At 43.1% G+C, this 26,558-nt stretch overlaps 2 protein-coding genes across 3 annotated transcripts in view; one reads left to right on the forward strand and one right to left on the reverse strand.

The window, feature by feature from the left end:
- Nucleotides 1–1,473: 1,473 nt before the first annotated feature.
- On the reverse strand, nt 1,474–9,193 carry LOC115202984 (paraplegin-like). Its single transcript, XM_029767206.1, has 17 exons — nt 8,472–9,193; nt 8,214–8,316; nt 8,036–8,128; nt 7,717–7,958; nt 5,424–5,563; nt 5,149–5,251; nt 4,932–5,057; nt 4,671–4,833; nt 4,378–4,551; nt 4,042–4,166; nt 3,845–3,947; nt 3,155–3,265; nt 2,922–3,037; nt 2,608–2,764; nt 2,365–2,528; nt 2,151–2,228; nt 1,474–1,992 (listed from the first exon to the last, which is right to left on the reverse strand). The coding sequence occupies exons 1-17, from the start codon at nt 8,685–8,687 to the stop codon at nt 1,774–1,776; spliced, it is 2,433 nt and encodes an 810-aa protein (XP_029623066.1). The 5' UTR covers nt 8,688–9,193; the 3' UTR covers nt 1,474–1,773.
- Nucleotides 9,194–11,610: 2,417 nt separating this feature from the next.
- LOC115202985 (ankyrin repeat domain-containing protein 11) overlaps nt 11,611–26,558 on the forward strand; it is a 142,475-nt gene continuing 127,527 nt past the window's right edge. For both annotated transcript variants that reach the window (XM_029767210.1, XM_029767208.1), the window contains exon 1: nt 11,611–12,087. The gene's annotated coding sequence lies outside the window, so the exon portion shown is untranslated. The remainder of the gene's footprint in view (nt 12,088–26,558) is intronic.

Here is a 26,558-nt window from a genome sequence, read left to right on the forward strand (position 1 = left end):
TTTCCTTTTTTATAAATATTTTGTACATATATTTTGTACATACATTTTCCATTTATCTCGAATTTTTCCCCCTAACAATATTACATGAATCCTCAACTCCTAAATCCAAATTCACTTGGAGGTCTATACACGCATTTGATAGTTTGTTAATTAACTCTCCTGCCATTTCAGTTTGACACCTACATTTATAACATTTGAAGCCAATAAGCAATGCCATTACATTTGAGGAGATATGGCTTGGTGGACAGTTTTACTTCCAACATCATGCAATACTCAAACTCCTGTGAGAACCAATGGTTTGGGTGTGACATTTTTGTTTTCTTGATTGACATGTATAAATTGTTTACAATTTAGATTTTACTGACATCTTTACATAATACATAAAAATGTTTCAAAGCAGTTGTCTCATATTACTATTCCTTTATAATACTCAAAAAAATAAAGGACAATTTCATATTGAAGTTTGGTAAATAGAAACACAAGACGGCGCTGGCAACTCAAGGACAGTTCAAATGAAGCTTTATTTAAACACCCCTGAGCATCACAGGGATTTTGGAGCGCAGTTTTACAACTCAAGGTAGGATTCTGCCCATAACACAATGAACTGCATATCCACTGCAGCAATTAACAATCTTTATTGGTACACCATTTATGCCCTGCTAAGGCTGACCCAGAACAAGTTAATCAAACAGAAGCATCCTTTTAAGTGCCACTTTGACTATGGTTGAAATACTCTTCAAACCTAAAAAAGGCCCATCAAATGTTCCCTCTAAGGAACTGAAAGAGGACCCTTGGTCCTAAAAAGGTCTACAAGTTCACTGTTCCTCACCAATAACAGTCCTAATACTAAGATCCACCTCGTCTAGTTACCGTAATTTCCGGACTATTAAGCGCACCTGAATATAAGGCGCACCCACTGAATTTAAAAAAAAATATTATTTTGAACATAAATAAGCCGCACATCCCTATAAGCCGCAGGTGCCTACCGGTACATTGAAACAAATGAACTTTACACAAGCTTTAACGAAACACGGCTTGTAACAAAAATAAATAGGCTTTAACAAAACACGGCTTGTAACAAAAAAAGAATAGTTAGCAGTAAGCTTTAGTTGTCTTTTTGCACTGAGTCAATTCCTAACGCTGCTGTTTCCAACGTCTTATCATCGACTCATTAAGACCAAGCTCCCGTGCAGCAGCTCTATTTCCTTTTCCAACAGCCAGATCAATCGCCTTCAACTTGAAAGCTGCATCATATGCATTTCTCCGTGTCTTTGCCATGATGAGGGTGACAAAATGACTACCGTAATCAGAATGATGGGAAGTTTGAGAGCGCTCGATTTAATCTAAACAGTAAACAAAAAAGTTTTTGACCTTAACCCGTTCGGCAATTTCATTGGTCTAATGAAAGCTTCATGCCGCCAAAAAACTGAGCACGTAACAGAATGTGTTTTTTGGGAGAAAAAAAATGTAAAGCGGGAAAAATCCATATATTAGCCATGTCATTGTTTAAGCCGCGATGTTCAAAGCCTGGGAAAAAAGTTACGGCTTATAGTCCGGAAATTACGGTACACCTCACTCTGTAGTGAATGGATATTGATCAACAAAATGAACTGATATCCACCAGGAAAAGCCGGTGAGGTGGCACTTAACTGTTTATAGTGATTTGTATACTGGAAACTTGCAGCCCCACAGAGGCGCTCTGGTCCTCCTACATTATATTGCTGGAGGAGTGCGTGTACAGATTCCTGCAGAGGAGTGTTGAGACTGACCGGGTCATACAGGTCTCAGATGTTCATCATTAACCTCATCATCGTCCTTCCTACGAGGAGGTGGACGTGGCTCATCATCCTCCCCTGTGTCCTGCTTGTCCTTCTCCGCTTCGATCCAGCTCTGAGGGGCGATCATCTTCTTGGGCCCGTGGGGAGGGGGTCCCAGCAGAGCCTCGATGTCCTCATAGTTCACCACTTCCCGCTCCAGAAGAGCATTAGCCAACTGAAAATACACACAGAGAAAGACAGTTAGCCAACTGTGAATGCAAGGTCATGTTTGACAATGGAACACAATGCATGATGAGTGTTTAAAGATGGTAGCTAAGTAGACACCATATCACACAAAAAATATGAAAAACAAATGTGGAATGAGGATCTTACCATTATCAGCTTGTCTCTGTTATCCAGAAGCAGTTTCTCGGTCTGCCTGTAGGCACGTGCTATCAACAGCTTAGCTTCCTGCAAGAACCAACATGCAAGGCATACTTGACAAGGTTATCTCCAATGAACAGAACTACAGGTAAACTTACAACAGGAAAATCTACTACTAGTATTGTTTCGTCTCTAAAGTGTATTTGGGCAGGTGCAGACATACGTGGTCCATCTGCTGCTGGAGGCCCTGACTGAAGGGCCTGCGTCCGACAGCCCCCTGCTCCACCGTCTCGGGGAAGGACACCTGACCCACACTGGAGGACATGCCATACTGCTTCACCATGGAGTAGGCCACACGAGTCACCTTCCGCAGGTCATCCTGAGCACCTAGCGCAGAGACCAACACGTCTCACACACTGAATGCTATAGGTGTGTGTATGTTGTGATGAATGGTCAGACGCCCTACCTGTGGTGACCTTGTTGAAGGTGATGGCCTCCGAGGCTCTTCCTCCTAGAGCCATACACATCCTCTCAAACAGCTGTTCTTTGGAGAACAGGTACTGGTCTCTGGGCAGGATCTGGGCAAAGCCGAGGGCAGCGTTGGTCCTGGGGGCAATGGACACCTGGCAAACAAGACAACCAGCGAATATATCACCTTTGTACAATATATGGCCATCTACTATGTTTTTGGTCCTGTTCATTTCTCCATAGTATTCAACAATATCGCATTGAGCAAAGACACTGACAGTAGTGGATAGACAGCTATGGAGGTGGTGTCACCTTCATGAGTGCCTCGGTGTGCTCTAACAGCCATCCAACCAGGGCATGGCCAGACTCATGGAACGCTACAATCCTCTGCTCCTCTTTGGACAGGATCTTACTTTTCTTCACACTTCCTGGACACACAAATGGAGAAAGTCAATAAGGGACCCGAAATCAATCTCTACCACAACAACTTTGGCGGGCGAGTCCCATGGTGGCAGACATTGATAGTCATCGTCGTGACCTCGTACCGGCTAGGACTCTCTCCACAGCGTACTCAAAGTTGAAGGTGTCGATGGACTTGTAGCCTTCCCTGGCAGCGTGCAGGGCAGCTTCGTTACAGATATTAGCAATGTCTGCCCCTGAGAGAGTAATACACAATCCCGTTAGTAAATCAGTGTATTCTGAAAACTGTGAGCCTATGTTCAGCGACAGCATTCAAGAAGGTGAATATAGTTGTTTTAGCGGGGTGCTATTTAAGCAAAAAGGCCCGAGGAGGTGTGGTATATGGCCAATATCCCACAGCTAAGGGCTGTTCTTATGCCTGGACACAGCCCTTAGCCGTGGTATATTGGCCATATATCACAAACCCCAGAGGTGCCTTATTGCTATTATAAACTGGTTACCAATGTAATTAGAGCGGTAAAAATACATGTTTTGTCATACCTGTGGTATACGGTCTGATATACCATGGCTGTCAGCAAATCAGCATTCAGGGCTCGAACCACCCAGTTTATAATAGTCTATTTGTGTGTTTATTATTGTTTTATTTCACCTATATTTAACCAGGTAGGCCAGTTGAGAACAACTTCTCATTTCCAACTGCGACCTGGCCAAGATAAAGCAAAGCAGTGCGACAACAACAACAACAACACAGAGTTACACGTGGGAGAGTGTGTGGGAGAGACCCACTGAGTAACTTCAGCCATGTGTGTACATACCACTGAACCCTGGGGTGAGCTCTGCCAGACGCAGGGAATAGCTGCTGGCTGGGTGGGTGAGCTTGAGTATCTTCAGGTGCTGCTCGTAGATCTCCTTCCTCTCCTGAAATGCACAAGGAGAAGGAAACAGCTCATGCACACTTAATACGTTGGAGATCTTCTGGACATAGATAGCTTCAGAGGACAGGGCACTGTACCTGCAGAGTGGGGAGGTCAATAAATATGTGCCTGTCCAGTCTCCCTGGTCTCATGAGAGCATTGTCCAAAATGTCCGCCCGGTTTGTGGAGGCCAGGACTATCACATGGTCAGTAGTGCCCATTCCTATTGGAGAATGATAATAAACAGTATATAAGTGCAAACAATGTTATTGAATAGCCAAAAAAGACATGAGATATGTATATTATGTTACCCCCAAAAAATACTTAAAGCTTCACGTCAGTTATGATAAAGAGATTGATAACCGTGACGAAGTAGTGGGAAGCTATTTGTGTAACTCTAATCTGGGTTAAGTCAGAACAGACCCCCTCCTCACCGTCCATCTCCACCAGCAGCTGATTGAGGGTCTGCTCTTCCTCCGTGTTCGAGAAGCCAGACATGTTATTGGAGCGCTTCTTTCCCACAGCATCAATCTCATCTATGTAGACGATGCAGGGGGCTCGGGCACGCGCCTCTTTGAACAGACTCCTCACCCTGGCAGCACCAAGACCTGCACTTACAGTCAAAAGATACTTTATTGATTTGACTTTTTGTCTACCTTGCAGTCTTCTTTGGACAACTTAACTGATTACTGACTTGACTTCTGATTGGAAGCAGTGCAAATCTTACCCCCAATGACTTCCACAAACTCAGAGCCTGCCATGGCCAGGAAGGGCACCTGTGCCTCTGTGGCCACAGCCTTGGCCAGCAGAGTCTTTCCACAGCCTGGGGGCCCCAGCAGCAGGGAGCCCTTGGGGACTTTGGCCCCCAGGTTGAGGTACCTGTCTGGGCACTGCCAAGAGAGATCAGGGGTCAGTAAGACACTGATGTACCTGTTGACATTGCTAATAACCGTCACACATATCACCTCTTTACAATTTGCCCTCTTACCTTCAAATAGTCAACAAACTCCTTCACCTCCATCTTTGCCTCGTGCATGCCCGCTACATCTTTGAAACTCACACCCTTCCCAGACTTGCCATCCACAATAGTGAACTTGGCCATTTTCAGCTGGTTCTGTCGATTACATTACATTTGAGCATGAGAAACACAACAAAATGGCTAAGACCACTAGCAAAGGAAAAACAGTTCAACAGCCCCTACTTACAAATGCACTGAAGCCGCCCTCTTTTCCACCCATGCCAGCCAGGCGGAAAATATACCACAGGATTGCCACTCCAATGGCAGCCATTCCAAGGGCATAAAGTGCACTGTGACAGAAACAGAGACAAAAGCAGTACTGAACCAATGCCATGGAAACACACATTACATGTGATTGAGGTATAAACATGTTACCCAACCATGGCATGAATGTGATATTCAGTTATGCATGATCACATCACAGATGCAAGTGTTGGTTTGGTTGAGAGTCAGGGAACTCACTTTCCAAAGAAGCCAGTGCGCTTGTAGGAGACTGGTATCCTGTCCTTGGCGTCAATGTTCAGCTCCTCTTCTGCAGCTCTAAGCTTCTCCTCAAATTTGTCAATGTTGGCCACCTGCATACGGTACATCAGAGCCAGCCTCTGCACACAGACGGGCAGACGAATCGTGTGAAGAGGGGCATATTTCACTGAACATCATCTAGATACTAAAGGTCGACCGATTAATCGGAATGGCGGATTAATTCGGGCCGATTTCAAGTTTTCATAACAATCGGTAATCGGCATTTTTGGACACCGATTTTTAACATTTTTTTTTAACACCTTTATTTAACTAGGCAAGTCAGTTAAGAACACATTCTTATTTTCAATGCCGGCCTTGGAACGGTGGGTTAACTGCCTTGTTCAGGGGCAGAACGACAGATTTTTACCTTGTCAGCTCGGGGATTCAATCTTGCAACCTTACGGTTAACTAGTCCAACACTCTAACCACCTGCTTTACATTGCACTCCACGAGGAGCCTGCCTGTTACACGAATGCAGTAAGAAGCCAAGGTAAGTTGCTAGCTAGCATTAAACTTATCTTATAAAAAACAATCAATCAATCAATCATAATCACTAGTTAACTACACATGGTTGATGATATTACTAGTTTATCTAGCCTGTCCTGCGTTGCATATAATCGAGGTGGTGCGCATTCGCGAAAAAGGACTGTCATTGCTCCAACGTGTACCTAACCATAAACATCAATGTCTTTCTTAAAATCAATACACAAGTATATATTTTTAAACCTGCATATTTAGCTAAAAGAAATCCAGGTTAGCAGGCAATATTAACCAGGTGAAATTGTGTCACTTCTCTTGCGTTCATTGCACGCAGAGTCAGGGTATATGCAACAGTTTGGGCCGCCTGGCTTGTTGCGAACTAATTTGCCAGAATTGTACGTAATTATGACATAACATTGAAGGTTGTGCAATGTAACAGGAATATTTAGACTTAGGGATGCCACCCGTTAGATAAAATATGGAACGGTTCCGTATTTCACTGAAAGAAAAAACGTTTTGTTTTCGAGATGATAGTTTCCGGATTCGACCATATCAATGACCAAAGGTTCGTATTTCTGTGTGTTATTATGTTATAATTAAGTCTATGATTTGATATTTGATAGCGCAGTCTGACTGAGCAATGGTAGGCAGCAGCAGGCTCGTAAGCATTCATTCAAACAGCACTTTCGCTGTTTATGACTTCAAGCCTATCAACTCTCAAGATTAGGCTGGTGTAACCGATGTGAAATGGTTAGCTAGTTAGCCGGGTGCGCGCTAATAGCGTTTCAAACATCACTCGCTCTGAGACTTGGAGTAGTTGTTCCCCTTGCTCTGCATGGGTAACGCTGCTTCGAGGGTGGCTGTTGTCGATGTGTTCCTGGTTCGAGCGAGGAGAGGGACGGAAGCTATACTGTTACACTGGCAATACTAAAGTGCCTATAAGAACATCCAATAGTCAAAGGTATATGAAATACAAATCGTATAGAGAGAAATAGTCCTATAATTCCTATAATAACTACAACCTAAAACGTCTTACCTGGGAATATTGAAGACTCAAGTTAAAAGGAACCACCAGCTTTTATATGTTCTCATGTTCTGAGCAAGGAACTTAAACGTTAGCTTTTTTACATGGCACATATTGCACTTTTACTTTCTTCTCCAACACTTTGTTTTCGCATTATTTAAACCAAATTGAACAAGTTTCATTATTTATTTGAGGGTAAATTGATTTTATTGATGTATTATATTAAGTTAAAATAAGTGTTCATTCAGTATTGTTGTAATTGTCATTATTACAAATAAATAAATAAAAATCGGCCGATTAACCGGCACCGGGTTTTTTTTTTGGGGGGGGGGGCTCCCCTCCAATAATCGGTATCGGCGTTGAAAAATCATAATCGGTCGACCTCTACTAGATACCTGTGCTTATAAATAGGTGACATGGCCATCACAACATTAAAGTGGGGATGGAATGTATCAACACTCTAAAAGCTGAGGGGTATACTACAAAGTAGGATCAATGAGTTAGCCAGCTAACACTGATAAGCAACTACAAATAAATATTGATTTTCTGGTTCTTTAAAAAGCTAAATTTAGATATGCATTTTCATTTGTTTAATCAATTAGACCATGCCCATTTCAAGCTCATCTTTCAAAAAATTAAAAATAAATGTAATACTTAGGCAAGTTAACTCTGCTTTGTAGTATACTTTACATCAGTGTCCAGATTCTAGAATGAGGAAATGGAACGTACAGGCCTTCCGAAGATGACTGCTCCTGGGTGGAGGTAGATTTCCACGATGTCGCTCTCCGGGACCACCTGCACACGAGATACCTCACCCTTGGCCAGCATCTCATTGACAAAGTCATTCCAGGAGATGTTTCCCCCGCTGGTATTGATGGAGTTGAGGAGGCTCATGATGAGGGCGATGATGAAGAGAGTGCGCAGGCGTTCCCTGTACATCTGATCCTCTTGCTCCCGCCGCTTCTTCTCCTCTGAAAGACAATGGGGAATTAAGAGGGGCAGCTAACAACTGCTGTGTTTCTTACTGAACTTGAGGTTTCTTACTGACCGTCATCTTCCTCTGGATTTTTTCCCTTGGGCCCATCACTCTTCTTTTTATCTTGTTGGTTAGACTGAGATGTACTGAAATTATTTGTGGAATCTGCAATGATAGACTACAAGTCAGTGTCATCAAACTGGGAAATATTAGACCGTGTTCGAAATCAGCGGGTGGGGAGGCTGCTTACCTAAAACATTCCACAGGCCAACAGGGTTTTTGAACAAGTTGTTTTTGATCAGTAGTTTACTTATTGCTGTCAATCTGGGACTCATGGGTCTGTGTAGCAGTTGCTGGAGAAATACGTTTTAACATAATATTAGACTAGGACCTTTTTCTGTTCACAGTTACAGTAGCTACAGTAGATAAACAGAGGGGTTGGCATGACCATTGTGATATGAATGACAGTCAGCTATTGTCATGGTGGAAACAAAGACAGGCAACTAACCTGAATGATTCCTGGGTTGAGGCCATTATGTGGTTGAGTCACAAATGGACGAAGTGAGCCTGATAATCTTTTACAGTTCATACATGTCGATTGCTGCAGTTTGGCGCCATCGTTGTTTGGACGCTTGTTGACAAATTGACAGTTGCTGCGTCCTGACACGGTCCATATTATGGTCTTGTAATTTCTACAAGAACTGGCACGTCGCAGAGCTGCCATTACACTGAAAGCTAGACTACCTACCTAACGTTCGCACAGGTTAAATACAACCACAGTACAGCTGGCTAGTTAATAAAAACTGACATGGTCACCATTAACAGTGCATTCACTACCTGGCTAGCAAACGTCAGTAATGACATTGGGCTTTCGATCTTGAGATTGCAGTAGTGGTCAGCGCGGTATTTTATCAAAAAAAGCTAACTAAATAGTTAGCTAACTGTTGTTATTCAACATGACAAGTATAATAAAGATGGTTTGCTACATTACAGACATATCACTCCGCACACTGATCCGTCCTCAGTATATGTACAACTATCTCTGTATCTTATACGACAAGATTTCGTTCACAAATCCTCTGATATGCTCTGAAATGTAGATGTACCCATCATTCTGTTTTGGTACGAATTTGTACCATTACAGCAAGGTCAGTGAATTAAATGGGCCAAATTCCTTGTTCAGCTGACCACGAGAACAAATAAGCACATACATATCCTGACGCAATTAAAAAGTATTTGCTGAACCTCGAACTTTAACCCCAAGAGCTATAGTTCGTTTGACCAAAGAGAATGTATATATCTGATTTGATTATATATATATATATATATTCACGCTGAGATAGACATAACTTTCAATTTGCGGAAAATATATCATTTATTGTCATTAAATATATATATATAGAAAAGTTATTACTGAACCCTTGTCTGATTACGTCACGACGTTGCTTCATGAGCATTCTACCTGCGCAGAATTTTTACATCCAGCAAACACGTTCATTGAAATAAAAATGGCACATAGAATAGATGCTAACTGTCAGAAAATACAAAAATAAACTTATTATTGGCAATGTGCGCTGACAAATCATTGTATTTTACTGTATCTGCCTCTCGTGTATGTTAAATAAAGTCTATATGGACTTCTCTGCTGTAGTTACAAAAGTATCCACCAGAGGATACATTGTGTTTATATTTTACTTTTAGCAGTAAAATCATGGTGAAACAGCTTGGAAAGTTTTGTTGTTGTTTTCTTGTTCATAAAGGTTGGTGCATGACATTGTGATTGTAAAAGCTGCCCTGCCTAAGAAATACCTGATACAATCTGATAGCCTGGTAGGTAATACCAAAAATGATATACTCTGTGGTAGCCTAATACAAGGCTGAAGTGGAGCGGTTTGAGAGCTTCCTCTGTGTCCACATCACTAAGGATCTTTCATGGTCTGAACACACCAACACAGTCATGAAGAGGTCACGACAACGCCTCTTCCCCCTCAGGAGGCTGAAAAGATTTAGCATGGGCCCTCAGATCCTCAAAAAGTTCCACAGCTGCACCATTGAGAGCATCTTGACTGGCTGCATCTGCTTGGTATGGCAACTGCTTGACATCCGACCGCAAGGTGCTACAGAGGGTAGTGCGTGAGGCCCAGTACATCACTGGAGTCGAGCTCCCTGTCATCCAGCACCTCTATACTATGCAGTGTCAGAGGAAGGCCCTAAAACTTGTCAAAGACTCCAGCCAAGTCATAAACTGTTCTCTCTGCTACCATACAACAAGTGGTAACAATTAGTTAAATTGGTAACCAAATAGCGGTACCGATTAGTTAAATAGTTAACCAAATAACTACCCAACTATCTGCATTTACTCTTTTTGCACAAACGTTTTTTTGACTCATCACATACACTGCTGCTATTGTTTATTATCTGTCACTTTATTTCTAGTTATATGTACATATCTACCTCAATTAACTCGTACCCCTGCACATCAACTTATTGTGTATCTATTATTATTTGTATTATGTGTTTTACATTACTATTTACTATTATTTTTCTATTTTCTTTCTCTTTGCATTGTTGGGAAGGGCCCGTTAGTAAGCAAGCATTTCACTTTTAGTCCACACCTGTTGTTTACAAAGCATGTCACAAAAATAACTCCTCTTGATAGTATCACTGGTATTTAATAAGCTTACGTATCGGCCTAACGGCCTTCGTCAGAGCTTTTGAGCAGCCTTTTTTTCCTTCATCCTGTTTCAATTGTTGCCATGCACCTGCAACAAGACTGCTCAGATGTGCGAGTGCCTTTTGAATCCCACAAAAAGAACTCCTAAAAGCATGCAGTACAACGTGTATGTCCATTTAATATTGTAGAGGACCTAAAAACAAATTATGCTCTGAAAGAGTCAAAATAAAGGCTCACCCCATCACCGTGACGAACATTTATATAAGCCAATGAGAAAACAGATTCAAGATATATTTTTTTTCTCTTAACCAATGATAGCTCTTCTTACATCTCCGTGCATGTCATGTTGCCGCCCAGCAGAGGTCGCCATTCAATCGGTGCAATCGATATGCATTACCAAACAACCCAAACCTGTCTGACTTTGAAAGTGTGCAGAGATCATCAACAACAACATGACATTGAGACTGTAGTTGTCAACGATAAGAAATCATGTAGTGATGATTGCACTGAGAAAAAGTGTTTTGGAAGTGAAATAGGCTATTCAGACCTGTCCTACCTGTGATCAGGACATTTGGGTCATACTAGGCTGCTAGTTATCTGTAAAGGTGCTATGGTTCAACTGACATCATGAGTAGGAGTACGATAAGATTTAAGTGTGCAATAATATGTTTGTTCACGTGAATAATAATTCGATAAGAGGTGTCTTACTCCAACACGCTGGGCGAGGTCAATCAAGTGCACCCAGCCTTCGTACTCCATTTCCTTTGCTTTTCTCCCATCTGTATAATGGAGATGGGTCCCCAAACATGGAAACTGAAGTACTCGGTCAACCATGTTCGCGCCTTCAGATTATTGTGTCAATGTAGATTTAGTACATTGATTTGATCCATAATGGCGCCAGTTTCATCGGTGCACAAATAGTACACGCCCACATTCAAGAGCCAATCACAATCAGTGTTTCATTTGGCATCTTTCTCTTTCCTTCAGCCCCATATCGAAGCCAAAGCCCGTCTGGAAACAGTTTGTAAGGGGTAGTTAATGAAGATTAAGCCGAAACAAAATATCGTTTTTAGCTACTTTAAATTGACCTTTCAAGGCTCCAGTTTTGATTACTGGGCATACAAAGCTTCATTTCAGACCATGGTCACAAAATAAAAATTGTACAAGGACGTTTTCGAGAAGATTTTAAGCTGTATGTGTCGATTGTTGGTGTACAGGAATTAGCAAGCTAACGTTACTTAGCACTAGCCTAGAATTATTAGCTAGCTAACTAGCCTAGCTTGCTAACGTTAGCTTCAAGTAGTCTGATTTTCAACTGAGATGGTTGCAGTATTTTGTGGATGTCTACGGACGGCAGATTGCTGAACCAGAGGGCCTCAAATGGGAAAAACAAGCATCGGACAGGAATATCTGGGATAAGCTTGTCGACGTAACTCAGATTCTGTTGAAGGTAAGACGCAATAACATTAGTTGGCTAGCTAGCTGTGTTTGTTAGTGAACTAGATATACTAGCTTGTTATGCCGTTAGCCATAGCTGTCTAGCTAACTAGATAACATGGCTTCATGCTCGAGTCGAAGAAATGTGTTATGAAGCTAGCTGACCCCCACCCCTCCCCCAGTCCAGCATTCTAACTGCGTAACAGTACGCGTTTAACTAGCAAGATGACAATTAAGGGCTTAATCTAGGCGAAAACCGTGGCATACTAGCCAACTAGCCTGCGAGTAGTTTGTTGACCTACAGATCCTGTTGATGTTATAGCTAGATATTTCGTTGCATAGGTAGTTGGGATATACTCTCAAATGTATTTGAAACGCTTCAGTGCCATCCATGTAATAGCCTACACTTCTCTTCAGGCGATTGATCTATGTTGTTGTTTAAAAAAAGAATAACACCATGTGTTCAAGGGATGATGTATCACTGCCAGTGACGTTATTTCATGAAACTCATCTGCATATTTCTTTTTGGAAAAATACACCGAGATGGGATGAAATATTTGGTTATGTTGATGCAGTGGTGAGATCAGTGGTGAGATCAGCCAAGACTTGCCTCGTAATAAATGAATGTTAATGCCCTCCAAAGTTGCTTGACTTCTCCTCGATTTGGCAATGTGTTTGTTTTCCTAGTCGACTCATGGTCCATAGATCCAGGATTTGTCATTTGATTAGAATATTTTGCTGTAATGTATTAACACAGTTACTGTGAAATGTCATTTACTCACGAATATCATTATGGTTGTCATCAAAGTAATACAGGTGTGCAGTGTTTTTGAGTTAATTCCTATAGTAGTCCCAATACCATTGCTTGACAGGCTCTATCATTTGAGTGGCTGTGGAATGGTATGCAAATGAAGTCAACAAGAAGTCACAACAGTAAGGCTTTGACTTCTGGTTGTGGGAGAGCATGAAAAGAAGGGCAAGATTCCTAACAGACGACTACTGTACTTGGAGTAGACTGTGGTTGATAACGTTTTGGTGCAGTATCAGTTCTGTTGAAAACACTGCAGTGGAGCTGCTGGCTGTATTTTCTTACAGAGATACTCTGAGCTCTTCAGCTTGTTGGGCGTTCACGTTGAAATTCATTGCAGACGCAGCAATGCATTGTAATCCCCCACCACCTTTGTCAAGATGTTGGAAGCGCCAATTTCATGTCTTAGTTTCTGTAGTTATTTTGCAACTTCTTGCCTCTTCATTTTTTATGTAAATACGACTTGGCTCTGTTGGATGTATTAAATCAATAAGTAGCCTAGTACCCTGGTACAACACATATTACGCGATGTATACGCTTGGTACACTTCCCATGGTAGTTTCAGCTTTAGGGTGAGGTTTTGGAGAACTTTATGGCCTAGATGGAGATTTTCACCACAGTGTCCTGTTGTAGTGTGTAAGCCTGAGACAGGAAATTGTGTCCTGCCTGGGTCAGTGAGGTCAGGAGCTGTGTTGGGAGCTGGGATTTCCTGTTCAAGGCAGCCAATCTGTGCCATCCGGTGTGCCCTGCCTTCAGCTGCCTAAGTGAGCCTCTTTTACTCAGGTTCAGAGACTGTGGTTCCTGTTGTGTCCTGGCCCAAGTCTCCTGAGTTTTAGCCTATTTGTGGTCATGGCAGTGCCACTATTTGACATGGTCCTTCTGTGCCCTCTCCTGCCTACACAGTGTGTAACGTGACACCTTCAGCACTGTCAGGCAGGCTAATAACAGGGCAGAAATATACATCTCACTGGGGAATATTGAGTGTCCCTTCACAATGCCTCTCTGGCAGTCTGGATTGGACGGCCTTGCTCAGTTTGACATGTTATGTCTTGTGTAGAGGAGAGTGGCAGGGCTTCCGCAAGTCTGTACATCCTCCATCTTGCAGCCCTCTACTGTGTTTACGTTGCTGCTCTGTGCGACTATCTAAACCTGCAGTGCAGGAAAGACACAGCATAACGCCTGTACTGCGACTGTCTGTGGTTCGTCCCACCACATCCTCTCTCTACGCTTTTGCCCTGAGGTCAGTGTGCAGTAGCTGCATTGCCCCCACACTTGTTGTGGCATGCAGGGCTTAGAGATTGCTCACCTAAAGATTACCAATGTTTATACCCAGGCAACCGTTTCCATTGGATTGAGTCATAGCTCTGACAAGGTGTTGGATCTTGAATCGCAATGTTTTTTTATTTTTGTTTACTCTGGTTCCAGAATGTGGGAAGGAATGTTTTGTGTTATGAGCTGATGAGAAACCTGGCCCCACCAGTACTGTGGATAGCATTAGGGTATAGCCAGTGTTCCACATTGGCCAGTAGTGTTCCAGAAGCTTCTGTGTCCATAGAATGGGGCTAGCATTCGCTTTTGCATTTTGTTGATGCAACATTCTGGGTCCACCGTAATGACAGTGCCTGACATAAGCAGCAGTCGGGTGCGTGTTGTTGCGGTAACCTACTTTTTCTAGTTGAAATGGGGAAAGAAGAATCCATCTTGTGTAGGCACAGGGAGAATACAGCTTAAAGTCCTCACACGGTCTGGTTCCTTCCTACCGAACTCTCCCCCAGTGCTGAGTGTTGGTCTTTCGGTAAACAAGGATGTCTACTCCTGCTTCTCTTGCGTTCACTTTTTTCTTTGCAGTATAAATCTTTTATAGCCTTCGCCCAACTAGCGCAATCTCTCTGGACTGTCAAATGCCATTTAAACCCCTTTGAAATTGCTTCCCTCCACGCACGCACGCACGCGCAAAAGATAACAACATGGCTGTGTTCCATTCTCCCTGCTCTGCTCCACGGACAGGGAAGCCTCATTTGGGGTTTGGATAGTCCTGTGTCCGCCTCCTCTACTGGTCACAGGTTTTGCTCACGTCTTCCACTGCAGCACTTTTGATAATATTTCTTCCCAGACTCTTATAGATCAAAGGGAACGGGTCTCGCATCCTCTTGTTTGCTGCATTTTTAAAACAACTTTTAACAGTTTTTGTTTTTGATCTTTTGATAAGGGCACACTTGAAGTGGAACATTTTGTTATTGCTTTTAGGTGAGAGGCCCGCAGTGTTATTGTTTCCCAAACATTGTCATGAAGCAAACGCTTCAATGATGGGCTTTTGCTTCCATGTTTACAGATGGATACTGTTGTACTTTTTGTGTATTTCCTCCCAAAAGGTCCAGAACTTTATGTTCAATAAGTTGTTTGCGTGTGAGAGAGCTGTTACTGTATCGAGTGTGGGGGAGGCTTCAGCTTTCCTAACGTGGGCAGATGTGAGCTGGGAAATATCACGGGGGGGGGGGGTGTAAAGCTGAAGACAACAGTTGGTGTTTTGATCGGATGTGCTGAACACTGCGTGATTTATTATCCATACGTGGCACTGAGAATGTCCTTTGGTAGTTGGCCTGGCCGGCCAGTTCTTCAGTCGCTGCCTGTGAGCCCCTGAAAGAGGAGAGCTCTGACGTGTCCTCTGCTGCTCTGTCCTGTCTGGGTGGAGAGAGACCAAGCTCAGCTCACATGGAAAAGCTTGCCTTGCCTCAATCACTCCTCCTCATTCTTAAATGTTTCATACTCTCTTTTTTTTCTCCCTCTCCCTCTCAGCTGCTCAAGTTCTAAGTGAGCAGGGTTTTATCCAGCGTTTGAAATGCCTCTCGATCACAAAAAAACATGCTTGGGAGGAGGACTGCCATTTTAGAAATGGGTTTAAGCTACTGGCTAGAGTTGTGCCAGAGAATTAGAGCAGTAGCCAGTTGAGTTTCCTGTGGGTTGTTGTGGGCTCGTATCTCCCCTGTCCTTGTGGTGATGGGGTGGGTGGGGGAGTGTGGCCTGGCTGAATCTCAATCACTGGGGCCTTCAGCTCTGCTGTCCTTTTGATGGGGCAGCTGCAGCCATTCAATCGGTCCATTTACATTGAAATGCAGCGACAGGAAGGGGGAGGGGGACGTGGGGCAGTGCGTGACAGAAAAGCAGACCTAACCAAAGACCAAAGAGGACGTCCACCACTGGGCTATGACACTTTGTTTTCACCAGCCATGGTGCCATATACATCACACAAAGGCCCTAAGCACCCTCCTTTGATCACCAGGGACATTTTCACCACTCCGCTATAACAAAAAATATATATACAACCAAGCTTTGATTTGTGGAGTGAGTTTGTTGGTCAATCTCTTTACAACAATTAGCAGCTGAAGTTTTTGTTTGCTTTGCACATTGCCAATGTATTTTAACCACACATTTGGTATGATTCTTTCATCACGTTGTTTCCACCGTATTCTCTGGCTTGTTTCCACTAGCCTATACTCTGGTTGTTATTATGCATTGCATTCAGTCCTTCCCAGTTCTAATGGGTGTCACACTGTGATCTTGGATGTTAAACTGCACACAGGAACTTTCTGTTACTCATTAGGGTTTGATAGACAACTGTGTTTCAGACAAATGAGGCCAGTGTGTCATATGACCAGGTTCATATAGCTAGCTTTCCAGGATTGCTTTGAGCTCCTTTTGTGAAGTGTAACACTGATTTAGAGGCTCTGTCTGGTGGGGGGTGGGTTTGCCCGTGTTGGGTTGGTTGGGTTGGTGTTTTTCTACATGTGCTGAGCTGTTTGTTTGGACAGGTTTATGTTTGTCCTACTTGCCATGTGGGCACCTTCACCTGACTGTTGAGATTGCCTTGCATATTTCCTACTAAGGTTAAAGCATGCTTCAGTTTGTTTTGCACCCAAATACTGTTTCCTCTTGCAGCCAAGCAAACTGCCCTTCAAACCAGTTAGTGGTGTTTGAGTCTATAGATAGTCAACACCTGCTGGCTAAGGTGCTGGCTGATACACCTGTTTTTCCTAAAGTGTCTCATAAAGTGCATTCGGAAAGTATTCAGACCCCTTGACCTTTTCCACATTTTGTTACATTACAGCCTTATTCTAAAATTGATTTACAAAAAAAACACATTTCCTCATCAATCCACACACAATACCCCATAATGACAAAGCAAAAACAGTTTTGTAGACATTTTTGCATATATATTCAAATTAAAAACATATCACACTTGCCTTGATGACAGCTTTCAGACCCTTTACTCGGTACTTTCTTGAAGCACCTTTGGCAGTGATTACAGCCTCGAGTCTTCTTGGGTGTGACAATACAAGCTTGGCACACCTGTATTTGGGGAGTTTCTCCCATTTCTTCTCTGCAGATCCTCTCAAGCTCTGTCATGTTTGATGGGGAGCGTCGCTGCACAGCTATTTTCAGGTCACTCCAGAGATTTCCGGGCTCTGGCTGGGCCGCGCCGCGCACGGACATTCAGGGCCGCGCACGGACTCGTCTCCCAGTCCCTGCCACTGAAAAACGTCCCCACAGCCTGAAGCTGCCACCACCATGCTTCACCGTAGGGATGGTATTGGCCAGATGATGAGCAGTGCCTGGTTTCCTCCAGATTTGACGCTTGGCATTTAGGTCAAAGAGTTCAATCTTGGTTTCATCAGACCAGAGAATCTTGTTTCTCATGGTCTGAGAGTCCTTTAGGTCCCTCTTGGCAAACTCCCAGCGTGCTGTCGTGCCTATTTACTGAGGAGTGGCTTCCATTTGGCCACTCTACCATAAAGGCCTGATTGGTGGAGTGCTGCAGAGATGGTTGTCCTTCAGCGAGCTTCTCCCATCGCCATAGAGTGACCGTTGGCTTCTTGGCCACCTCCCTGAACAAGACCCTTCTCCTCCGATTGCTCCGTTTGGCCAGGCGGTCAGCTCTAGGAAGCGTCTTGGTAGTTCCAAACTTAAGAATGTTAGTAATGCGTGTGTTTGGACACTAATGCTCCTACTGCCAAATGTAGGCCTACTTTCATTATTTGTCCTACGTGTGTCAGACTTCACTCGGTAGTGTTGCTTTTCTATAGAAACACGCCGGCCTTATCTTGCTGGAGTATGTAGTACAGAACAATTTATTACTTGCTAATTATGTATGCAAGGGGTTATTTTTCACCTACAATTATGGCACAGCTGTTATTTTCCATGTAGAAAGCCTAACATGCCTGTACTCTGCCTTAGGTTTGAAATTCCATTCTAATTTCTTGGAATGATGTCTTGTTTTGAACGTACCACAGGAGATTTTGAAAATGTTGGATAGTCCGATGGTGTGAAATTGAAAACCGGAAATTTCAGGTGTCACTTTCAGTGCACTTTTAGAGAACCGTTCCAGTTGCAGGGCCCACATTGAAATCTTTTTTAAGGCTATTGCTGTCTATTTAAGTCCATTCTATTATGAATGTTTCACATAATTAATTATTCAATTGTGCGTAACAGGGTTATTTTTGGAGCACTTGAAAGTGCAGTAAGAGCCCAGACCAGCCACCCACTGAGAAACTTCACAGGGTCGATGCCTGCTGCTCCCCCTCTCTCTACTGTCTGTCAGTCATGCTTATCTGCATTCCCTTCTGGCCCCAGGACAGCCAGGTGTGGCCATGTCATGCACAGTCATGCTAGCTAAACATACACCCTCCTGAACCACACACACACACCCACACCAACAACGAGGGCTGAGAATTGCCAGGGACCTCACAATAGATATTGCGATTCTCATGATTCTATATGTATTTTGATTCTGGGATTGTTATTGCGATTTGAACACCTCATTCAAGGGTTTTACTTTTTCACTGTTTTCTATATTGTGGACTAATAGTGAAGACATCAACTATGGAATGATGTAGTAACCAAAAAAGTGTAAAACATCAAAATATATTTTATATTCTTCATATAGCCACCCTTTGCCTTGATGACTGCTTTGCACACACTTGGCATTCTCTCAACCAGCTTAACCTGCAATGCTTTTAAGGAGTTCCCACATATGCTGAGCACTTGAATACTGCTTTTCCTTCACTCTGATGTCCGATTCAGCCCAAACCATCTCAATTTGGTTGAGGTTGGGGGGTTGTGGAGGCCAGGTCATCTGATGCAGCACTCCATCACTCTCCTTCTTGGTCAAATAGCCTTTACACAGCCTGGAGGTGTGTTGGGTCATTGTCCTGTTGAAAAACAAATGATAGTCCCACAAAGCCAAAACCAGATGGGATGGCTTGTTGCGGCAGAATGCTGTGGCAGCCATGCTGGTTAAGTGTGCCTTGAATTCTAAATAAATTACAAACGGGGTTACCAGCAAAACACCCCCACACCATCACACCACCTCCTCCATGCTTCACGGTGGGAAATACACATGCGGAGATCATCCGTTCACCAACACCGCGTCTCACAAAGACATGGCAGCTTGAACCAAAAATCTCCAATTTGGACTCCAGACCAAAGGACAAATTTCCACCGGTCTAATGTCCATTTTTCATGTTTCTTGTCCATTTTTCATGTTTCTTGTCCCAAGAAAGTATCTTCTTATTGGTGTCCTTTAGTAGTGGTTTCTTTGTAGCAATTTGACAATGAAGGCCTGATTTCACGCAGTCTCCTCTGAACAGTTGATGTTGATGTCTGTTACTTGAACTCTGTGAAGCATTTATTTGGGCTGCAATTTCTGAGGCTGGTAGCCCTATTTGGTAGTTCATTAGAGTTATCTTCTGTTTACCCCCCTACCCTGTCACAAGACAACTGATTGTCTCAAACGCATTAAGAAGGAAAGAAATTCTACAAATTAACTTTTAAGTTAATTGAAATGCGTTTCAGGTGATTACCTCATGAAGCTGCTTGAGAGAAAGCTTTGCACACTCTTGGAAGTCATCAAGGCAAAGGGTGGCTACTTTGTAGAATCTCAAATATAAAATACATTTTGATTTGTTTCACAGTTTTTTGGTTACTACATGATTCTATATGTGTTATTTCATAGTTTTGATGTCTTCACTATTATTTTACAATATAAAACATTTTAAAATAAGGAAAAGCCCTTGAATGAGTAGGTGTTCTAAAACTTTTGACCGGTAGTGTATGTCTGCTGCATAGACACGAGAGAGAATGAGAAAATGAGTTTTGATCAGTCATGGAAATAAGTAATGAAAACATGTTGGCTATTTTTTTCAAGATTGAGAACAAGCTATAGGGTGAAATACTGCACTTTTGATGCAGGTACAGCCGACTAAAGCTACCTAGCGCAAACCCCCCCCCCCCCCCCCCCCGCTTTTTCAACTTCACAAATCGATACTTGGAGTCACATCACTGCAAACACATTTTCTGCTCAGGATGGTCTAGCTAGCTAGTGTCTCTGCAGTTGGCAAGGCACTCTACCTATGCATAGCTTGAGATCTTCAGGAAGCGCTGTTCACCGGAAGTGAAGGGCGTTGGAGCTAACTGTTTGCCTCGTTTCCTTCATTGAGTAAATCACTGTGACACACAAACACACACTAGCGTGTCTGTGTTTGGGGGAGTGGCTATGCGGTACTAGCGTTTTTCTCTCCCCACTGTTTCTGCAAAGCTTGGTTTGCCAAGTCATAGGTTTCCTGCGGCGTCTCTGCACCATGTAAATGCTCTATAATGAGTGAAAGGCTGTGAAAGTTCACTTCTCCTTCAGTGAGAGAATGCCAGGTATGCGTCACCTCGAATGTGAGGTGGAGAGACATCAGTCTCTTCATCTGGGTGATCAAAGCCTCTGCAGTGTGCGCTTTAAGCATTTCTTTAGCAAACACATGCTCCAACCTCGGATTCATCTGTGCTCGTTGGGATGCTGCAGCCGTGTGTGTGTGTTTCCTGGCAGCGGAAGGTTTAGAAGAAGGGGTCATGGTGCTGCTGATGACATATGGACTTAGATTGTGAAGAAATGGCCTATTACTCTTCAGGCCTCAGCCTGCTATCTGCTGTGTGATACTGATTCTTACCACTTAAAAAGACAGAGCCACTGCAACATTAAAAATATTCTATATTGGCTAAAGCGTTTTTTTTCTCTCTTCGGCAGTTGACATGCTGTTCTCCTGTCATTTTGGGATGTCACAATTGATTTCCCTCTAAAAAAGGAACATCATGTTGACATACGATTCAAGCGTAAACGTGTATTAATCTGAATGTGTGTGTACCCTTAAAAGAGGGAGAGCGAGGCGGTATGAGCACAGAATGATATTGGAGAGGGTTGTTAAGAAGGGTTATTGAGTTCTCTAATGACAGCCTGTCAAGCCTAGCTGTGGTGTTTGGACAGCGCTGCACGCCAGCCCTGCCTGTGAGAACAGGAAGTTGATGCATCTGTCCCACAACCAGGCACCAGGCCCTATGCCCAGCACCATCAGTGCTCTAGTGGGGAAGTGAGAGTGACCACCACGGCCTTAAGCGTGGCCTCTGCCTGTTAGAATCCTGTGTGATTCTATGTCTGTGTGTGAATGAGTGTTTGTGTGGTAACACTTCATAGTGTTATTCTGAGCCCTGTTAAGGCTGGTTGCATAGAGGAACACAGCCCAGCTGTGTGGTTGGCTGTAGCTACAATCTGATGTTTTCAGTGCTTCATCTTCCAGGTGGTACTTGGGAAGCAGAACTAAATAGACCCTTCAGTAGGGACCACACACACAGACTTCCACACACATGCATGTACACGCATACTGCCACACAAATGTTCCCCATCCCCTCTGTGGATTTGGCAGTAATTTCTGCCCAGCCTTTATTCATGCATATCCACTTCTCCTGGGCAGACAGGTTTCCGATGAGAAAATGAGAAATCACAGGGACCGTGTCTGTTAGAGGGGAGGGTGGGGGGGTTGGTCGGCTGGTAGTTTGGCTCCTGGCTGATGGGAGAGGATTGGAAGTGACACAGAGGACCGAGATCCTCTGAAATGCCTCCTCCGCCCCCCCCCACACAAACACCTGACACCCACAGCTAGCCAATAGCCATGGTGGTCAGCTCCCGTTACAGTGAGACCCCGGCCAGAGACGGCGTGTCTCTCAAAGCTATGGGAATGGAAATCCCCTTCAGAGCACATTACCACACGACCCATACTGCCTTGATGAGGGAGAAGTGTTGACTGTGCTTAAACAACCATAATACCTGTGGTGCAGAAACCAATGACTTATGTCCATGTCCTGTAAGTAGGCTGGTGTAGCAGCAGATTAGATGAATTGGTTGTGTCTGGCTGCCTGGCTGAGAGAGAGCTGGTGAGTGGGTGGATGACTATGGGCAGTCATAATGCAGAATTTATTTAGGGTGGCTGTATGGGGATGATGTGCCATGTGCTGCTGCCTGCACCTCCCTCCCATCTTCAGATTCACTCGGCCATCATTGAAACCCCTCTGCCTTTGCTGCCATGGGAACAGGAAATGGCAAACAAAATGGTCCTTGAAACAGTCAGGTCGGCTCTCTAGCAGCAGATCTTACATCAGTGAGAAAATGATATCTTCGACTTTGAGGAATAATCTTTTTTTCCCAATTTTCTTTTTACTTTGGTGTCTGTTTAGGGTAATTGGCCACCTCAGCTCCTGTATACTTGGGCAAGGGGAGTCTTTGATTGCTGCTATAACCTATCATACTGAGGCCATCTTCTGGGTTTCTGAGAAGCTTGTCACAGTTTCCCTCACGTCACTTTCCTTTCTCATCTTAATGTCACTCTTAACTTCTTGGGGCTATGTGGGACGTTAGCGTGCCACCCGTGGCGCACCCTATCAACAGCAGGTGCATGTCAAGAGCGGCAAATTTGAAACCTAATAAATGTCAAAATTCAAGTTTTTCAAACATACAACTATCTGACACCCTTTGAAAGATAAACATTTCCTTAATCTAACCACGTTGTCCGATTTCAAAAAGGTTTTACGGGGAAAGCATAAAGTTAGGTTATGTTAGGAGAGTACATTGACAATAGCTGTGTGTACTGTATTGTCAATTCAAAGACAGGCGTCACCAAAACCATAAAATCAGCTAAAATTATGCACTAACCTTTTACAATCTCCATCAGATGACACTCCTAGGACATTATGTTAGACAATGCATGCATTTTTAGTTCTATCAAGTTCATATTTATATCCAAAAACAGCGTTTTACTATGGCGTTGATGTTCAGGAAATCGTTTCCCTCCAATAACCGGCAGTCAAGTCATCGCAACAAAATAATGAATTAATATTAGAAAACATTGGTAAAATATTATATTGTCATTCAAAGAATTATAGATTTACATCTCTTGAACGCAATCAACTTGCCAGATTTAAAAATAACCTTACTGGGAAATCACACTTTGCAATAATCTGAGCACTGCGCCCAGAAAAATACGCATTGCGATACAGACTAACCGCCATGTTGGAGAGATTTAAAATCGAAAATACTATGTAAAAAATCCATTACCTTTTGATTCTCTTCATCAGATGTCACTTCCAGGAATCCCAGGTCCATAACGAATGTAGTTTTGTTCAAAAAAGCTCATCATTTATGTCCAAAAAGCTCCGTGTTGTTAGCACATGATCTAAGCCAGCCGGACTTCACTTCACGAACGGAAAAATATATTTACGTTCGTTCAAACATGTCAAACGTTGTATCGCATAAATCATTAGGGCCTTTTTTAACCAGAACATGAATCAAATTCAAGGCGGACCATTGGGTTCTCTTTTAAAATGTTTCGGAATGAGAGTACCCAACATGAACTCGCGCGCCAGGTGTCTAATGGGCCATCACCGTTCCAAGGCTCTTCTTCAGTCAGATCTCAGAGTAGAAGACTCAAAACACTTTGTAAAGGCTGGGGACATCTTGTGGAAGCAATAGGAAGTGCCAAAACATTCCTCAGCCCCTTTGTTTTTCAATGGCATAGGCTGAAATTCAATTCAACACATCAGGTATCCACTTCCTGTCAGAATCTGTCTCAGGGTTTTGCCTGCCAAATGAGTTCTGTTATACTCACAGACACCATTCAAACAGTTTTAGAAACTTTAGGGTGTTTTCTATCCATATATAATAAGTATATGCATATTGTAGTTACTGGGTAGGATTAGTAACCAGATTAAATCGGGTACATTTTTTTATCCAGCCGTGAAAATACTGCCCCCTATACACTAACAGGTTAAGGCGCCCGCATGCTTCCCAGCCGATACAGTTCAGAAGAGTTTGCATACAGTTAAAGTCGGAAGTTTACATATACCTTAGCCAAATACATCTTAAACTCAGTTTTCACAATTCCTGACATTTAATCCTAGTAAAAATTCCCTGTTTTAGGTCAGTTAGGATCACCACTTTATTGTAAGAATGTGAAATGTCAGAATAATAGTTAAGATAATGATTTATTTCAGTTTTTCTTTCTTTCATCACATTCCCAGTGGGTCAGAAGTTTACATACACTCAATTAGTATTTGGTAGCAATGCCTTTAAATTGTTTAACTTGGGTCAAACGTTTCGGGTAGCCTTCCACAACCGTCCCACAATAAGTTGGGTGAATTTTGACCCATTCCTCCTGACAGAGCTGGTGTAACTGAGTCAGGTTTGTAGGCCTCCTTGCTCACAAACGCATTTTTAGTTCTGCCCACAAATTTTCTATAGGATTGAGGTCAGGGCTTTGTGATGGCCACTCCAATACCTTGACTTTGTTGTCCTTAAGCCATTTTGCCACAACTTTGGAAATATGCTTGGGGTCATTGTGCATTTGGAAGACCCATTTGCGACCAAGCTTTAACTTCCTGACTGATGTCTTGAGATGTTGCTTCAATATATCCACAAATTGTTCTTCCTCATGATGCCATCTATTTTGTGAAGTGCACCAGTCCCTCCTGCAGCAAAGCACCCCCACAACATGATGCTGCCATCCCCGTGCTTCACGGTTGGGATGGTGTTCTTCGGCTTGCAAGCATTCCCCTTTTTCCTCCAAACATAACGATGGTCATTATGGCCAAACAGTTCTATTATTGTTTCATCAGACCAGAGGACATTTGTCCAAAAAGAACCAGCTTTGTCTCCATGTGCAGTTGCAAACCGTAGTCTGGCCTTTTTATGGCAGTTTTGGAGCAGTGTCTTCTTCCTTGCTCAGCGGCCTTTCAGGTTATGTCCTTTGCTGTTGTTCTGGGATTGATTTGCACTTTTCGCACCAAAGTACGTTCATCTCTAGGAGACAGAATGCGTCTCCTTCCTGAGCGGTATGACTGCTGCCTAGTCCTGTGGTGTTTATACTTGCATACTATTGTTTGTACAGATGAACGTGGTACCTTCGGGCATTTGGAAATTGCTCCCAAGGATGAACCAGACTTGTGGAGGTCTACAATTTTTTTTCTGAGATCTTGGCTGATTTCTTTTGATTTTCCAATGATGTCAAGCAAAGAGGCACTGAGTTTGAAGGTAGGCCTTGAAATACATCCACAGGTACACCTCCAATTGACTCAAATGATGTCAATTAGCTTAGCCTATCAGAAGCTTCTAAAGCCATGACATCATTTTCTGGAATTTTCCAAGCTGTTTAAAGGCACAGTCAACTTAGTGTATGTAAACGTCTGATCTACTGGAATTGTGATACAATGAATTAAAAGTGAAATAATCTGTCTGTAAACAATAAGGTTTTCGGATGTTTGTGCACACATTTTTCTCTCGAGGGAAACCGAAGTCTGTAGGGAGTCTTTAACAAAGTGCGTGTTGTCATTCAACGAGAGACAACTCGTCCTCATGCAAATGTTTTAACTTGAGAAATACTGCACCAAACACCCTAGTCAGATGAAAAATTGCGCGACTAAGATCTCCCTGGCAAAAACTTCAATTAAAGACTACATTTCTTGATTTGTTAGATTAATTCCTCAAAATAGTCAGAATTATACTGGCTATGGCGTCTCAATCTTGAGAAACAGTACTATTGATGTTTTTCAATTGAAGGTCTTTCAAGGGAGAATGCAAGCCCAGTTCGGCTAGGCTCCAGCCGACTTGAAGCATGCTGACTCCTTTATCCTTCAGGGCTCGTCCTCCAGTAAATCTCCTCCTTGTTCTCTATTCCATTTTTACTCACCACTCTTTCTGTATCTCTCTCACTGCCATCTCTCTGCATTGGAAGACTGTGTCAGTGCACCAGCCAAGGCTTCTGCAGCCCTGTTCGTCTCAGAATCTTAAGTGCGTGAGGCTGCTTATGCAGTGAGCTGCTCCACAGAAACACACTGCTGTTCCCTTCCCTGCCTCCATTTCTGCTGTGACTCAGTCAGATGTTAACTTCACTATTTCAGTGCGGCCATCACAGCTCCAACATGAGGGCTGGAGATGGGTGGAGGACAATGCACATTTTTAAAATACTTTCTCACACACGTCTCTTACCAGGTGTGTTCTACCTATTGGTTTCCTCTGGGAATATCAATGTCAAATGATGAAATATTTGTAATAATAGTAGTGTTAATTATTCTGATAGACCTTTCACTGTCTTTCCTGGGGTTCAAATGTATTAAACCCCCTTAATTGTTCATGTAAAGAGCTACCCACACATCCTGTCAAGACATGGAATATTATTCTATGGGAGAAGTACTCTTTGTAGTTTAACTTCCTTTCCACCGCTACTCTCCAATGAGTAATACAGTAAAATCTGAAAATAATTTGTCTTAAACGTCATGGCTAAATCTGCACAGGCATTCTAACAACCTGGCAT

This window comes from Salmo trutta, chromosome 12, assembly GCF_901001165.1.
Source record: "Salmo trutta chromosome 12, fSalTru1.1, whole genome shotgun sequence".
Lineage (NCBI taxonomy): Eukaryota > Metazoa > Chordata > Actinopteri > Salmoniformes > Salmonidae > Salmo > Salmo trutta.

Coding starts and splice junctions, on each gene's coding strand:
- LOC115202984 (XM_029767206.1), bottom strand. CDS start 8,687: ATGGCAGCTCTGCGACGTGCCAGTTCTTGTAGAAATTACAAGACCATA. Junction 3,266..3,844: donor GCTCACCCCAGGGTTCAGTG/GTATGTACACAC, acceptor TTACTCTCTCAG/GGGCAGACATTGCTAATATC. Junction 1,993..2,150: donor ACAGAGACAAGCTGATAATG/GTAAGATCCTCA, acceptor GTGTATTTTCAG/TTGGCTAATGCTCTTCTGGA.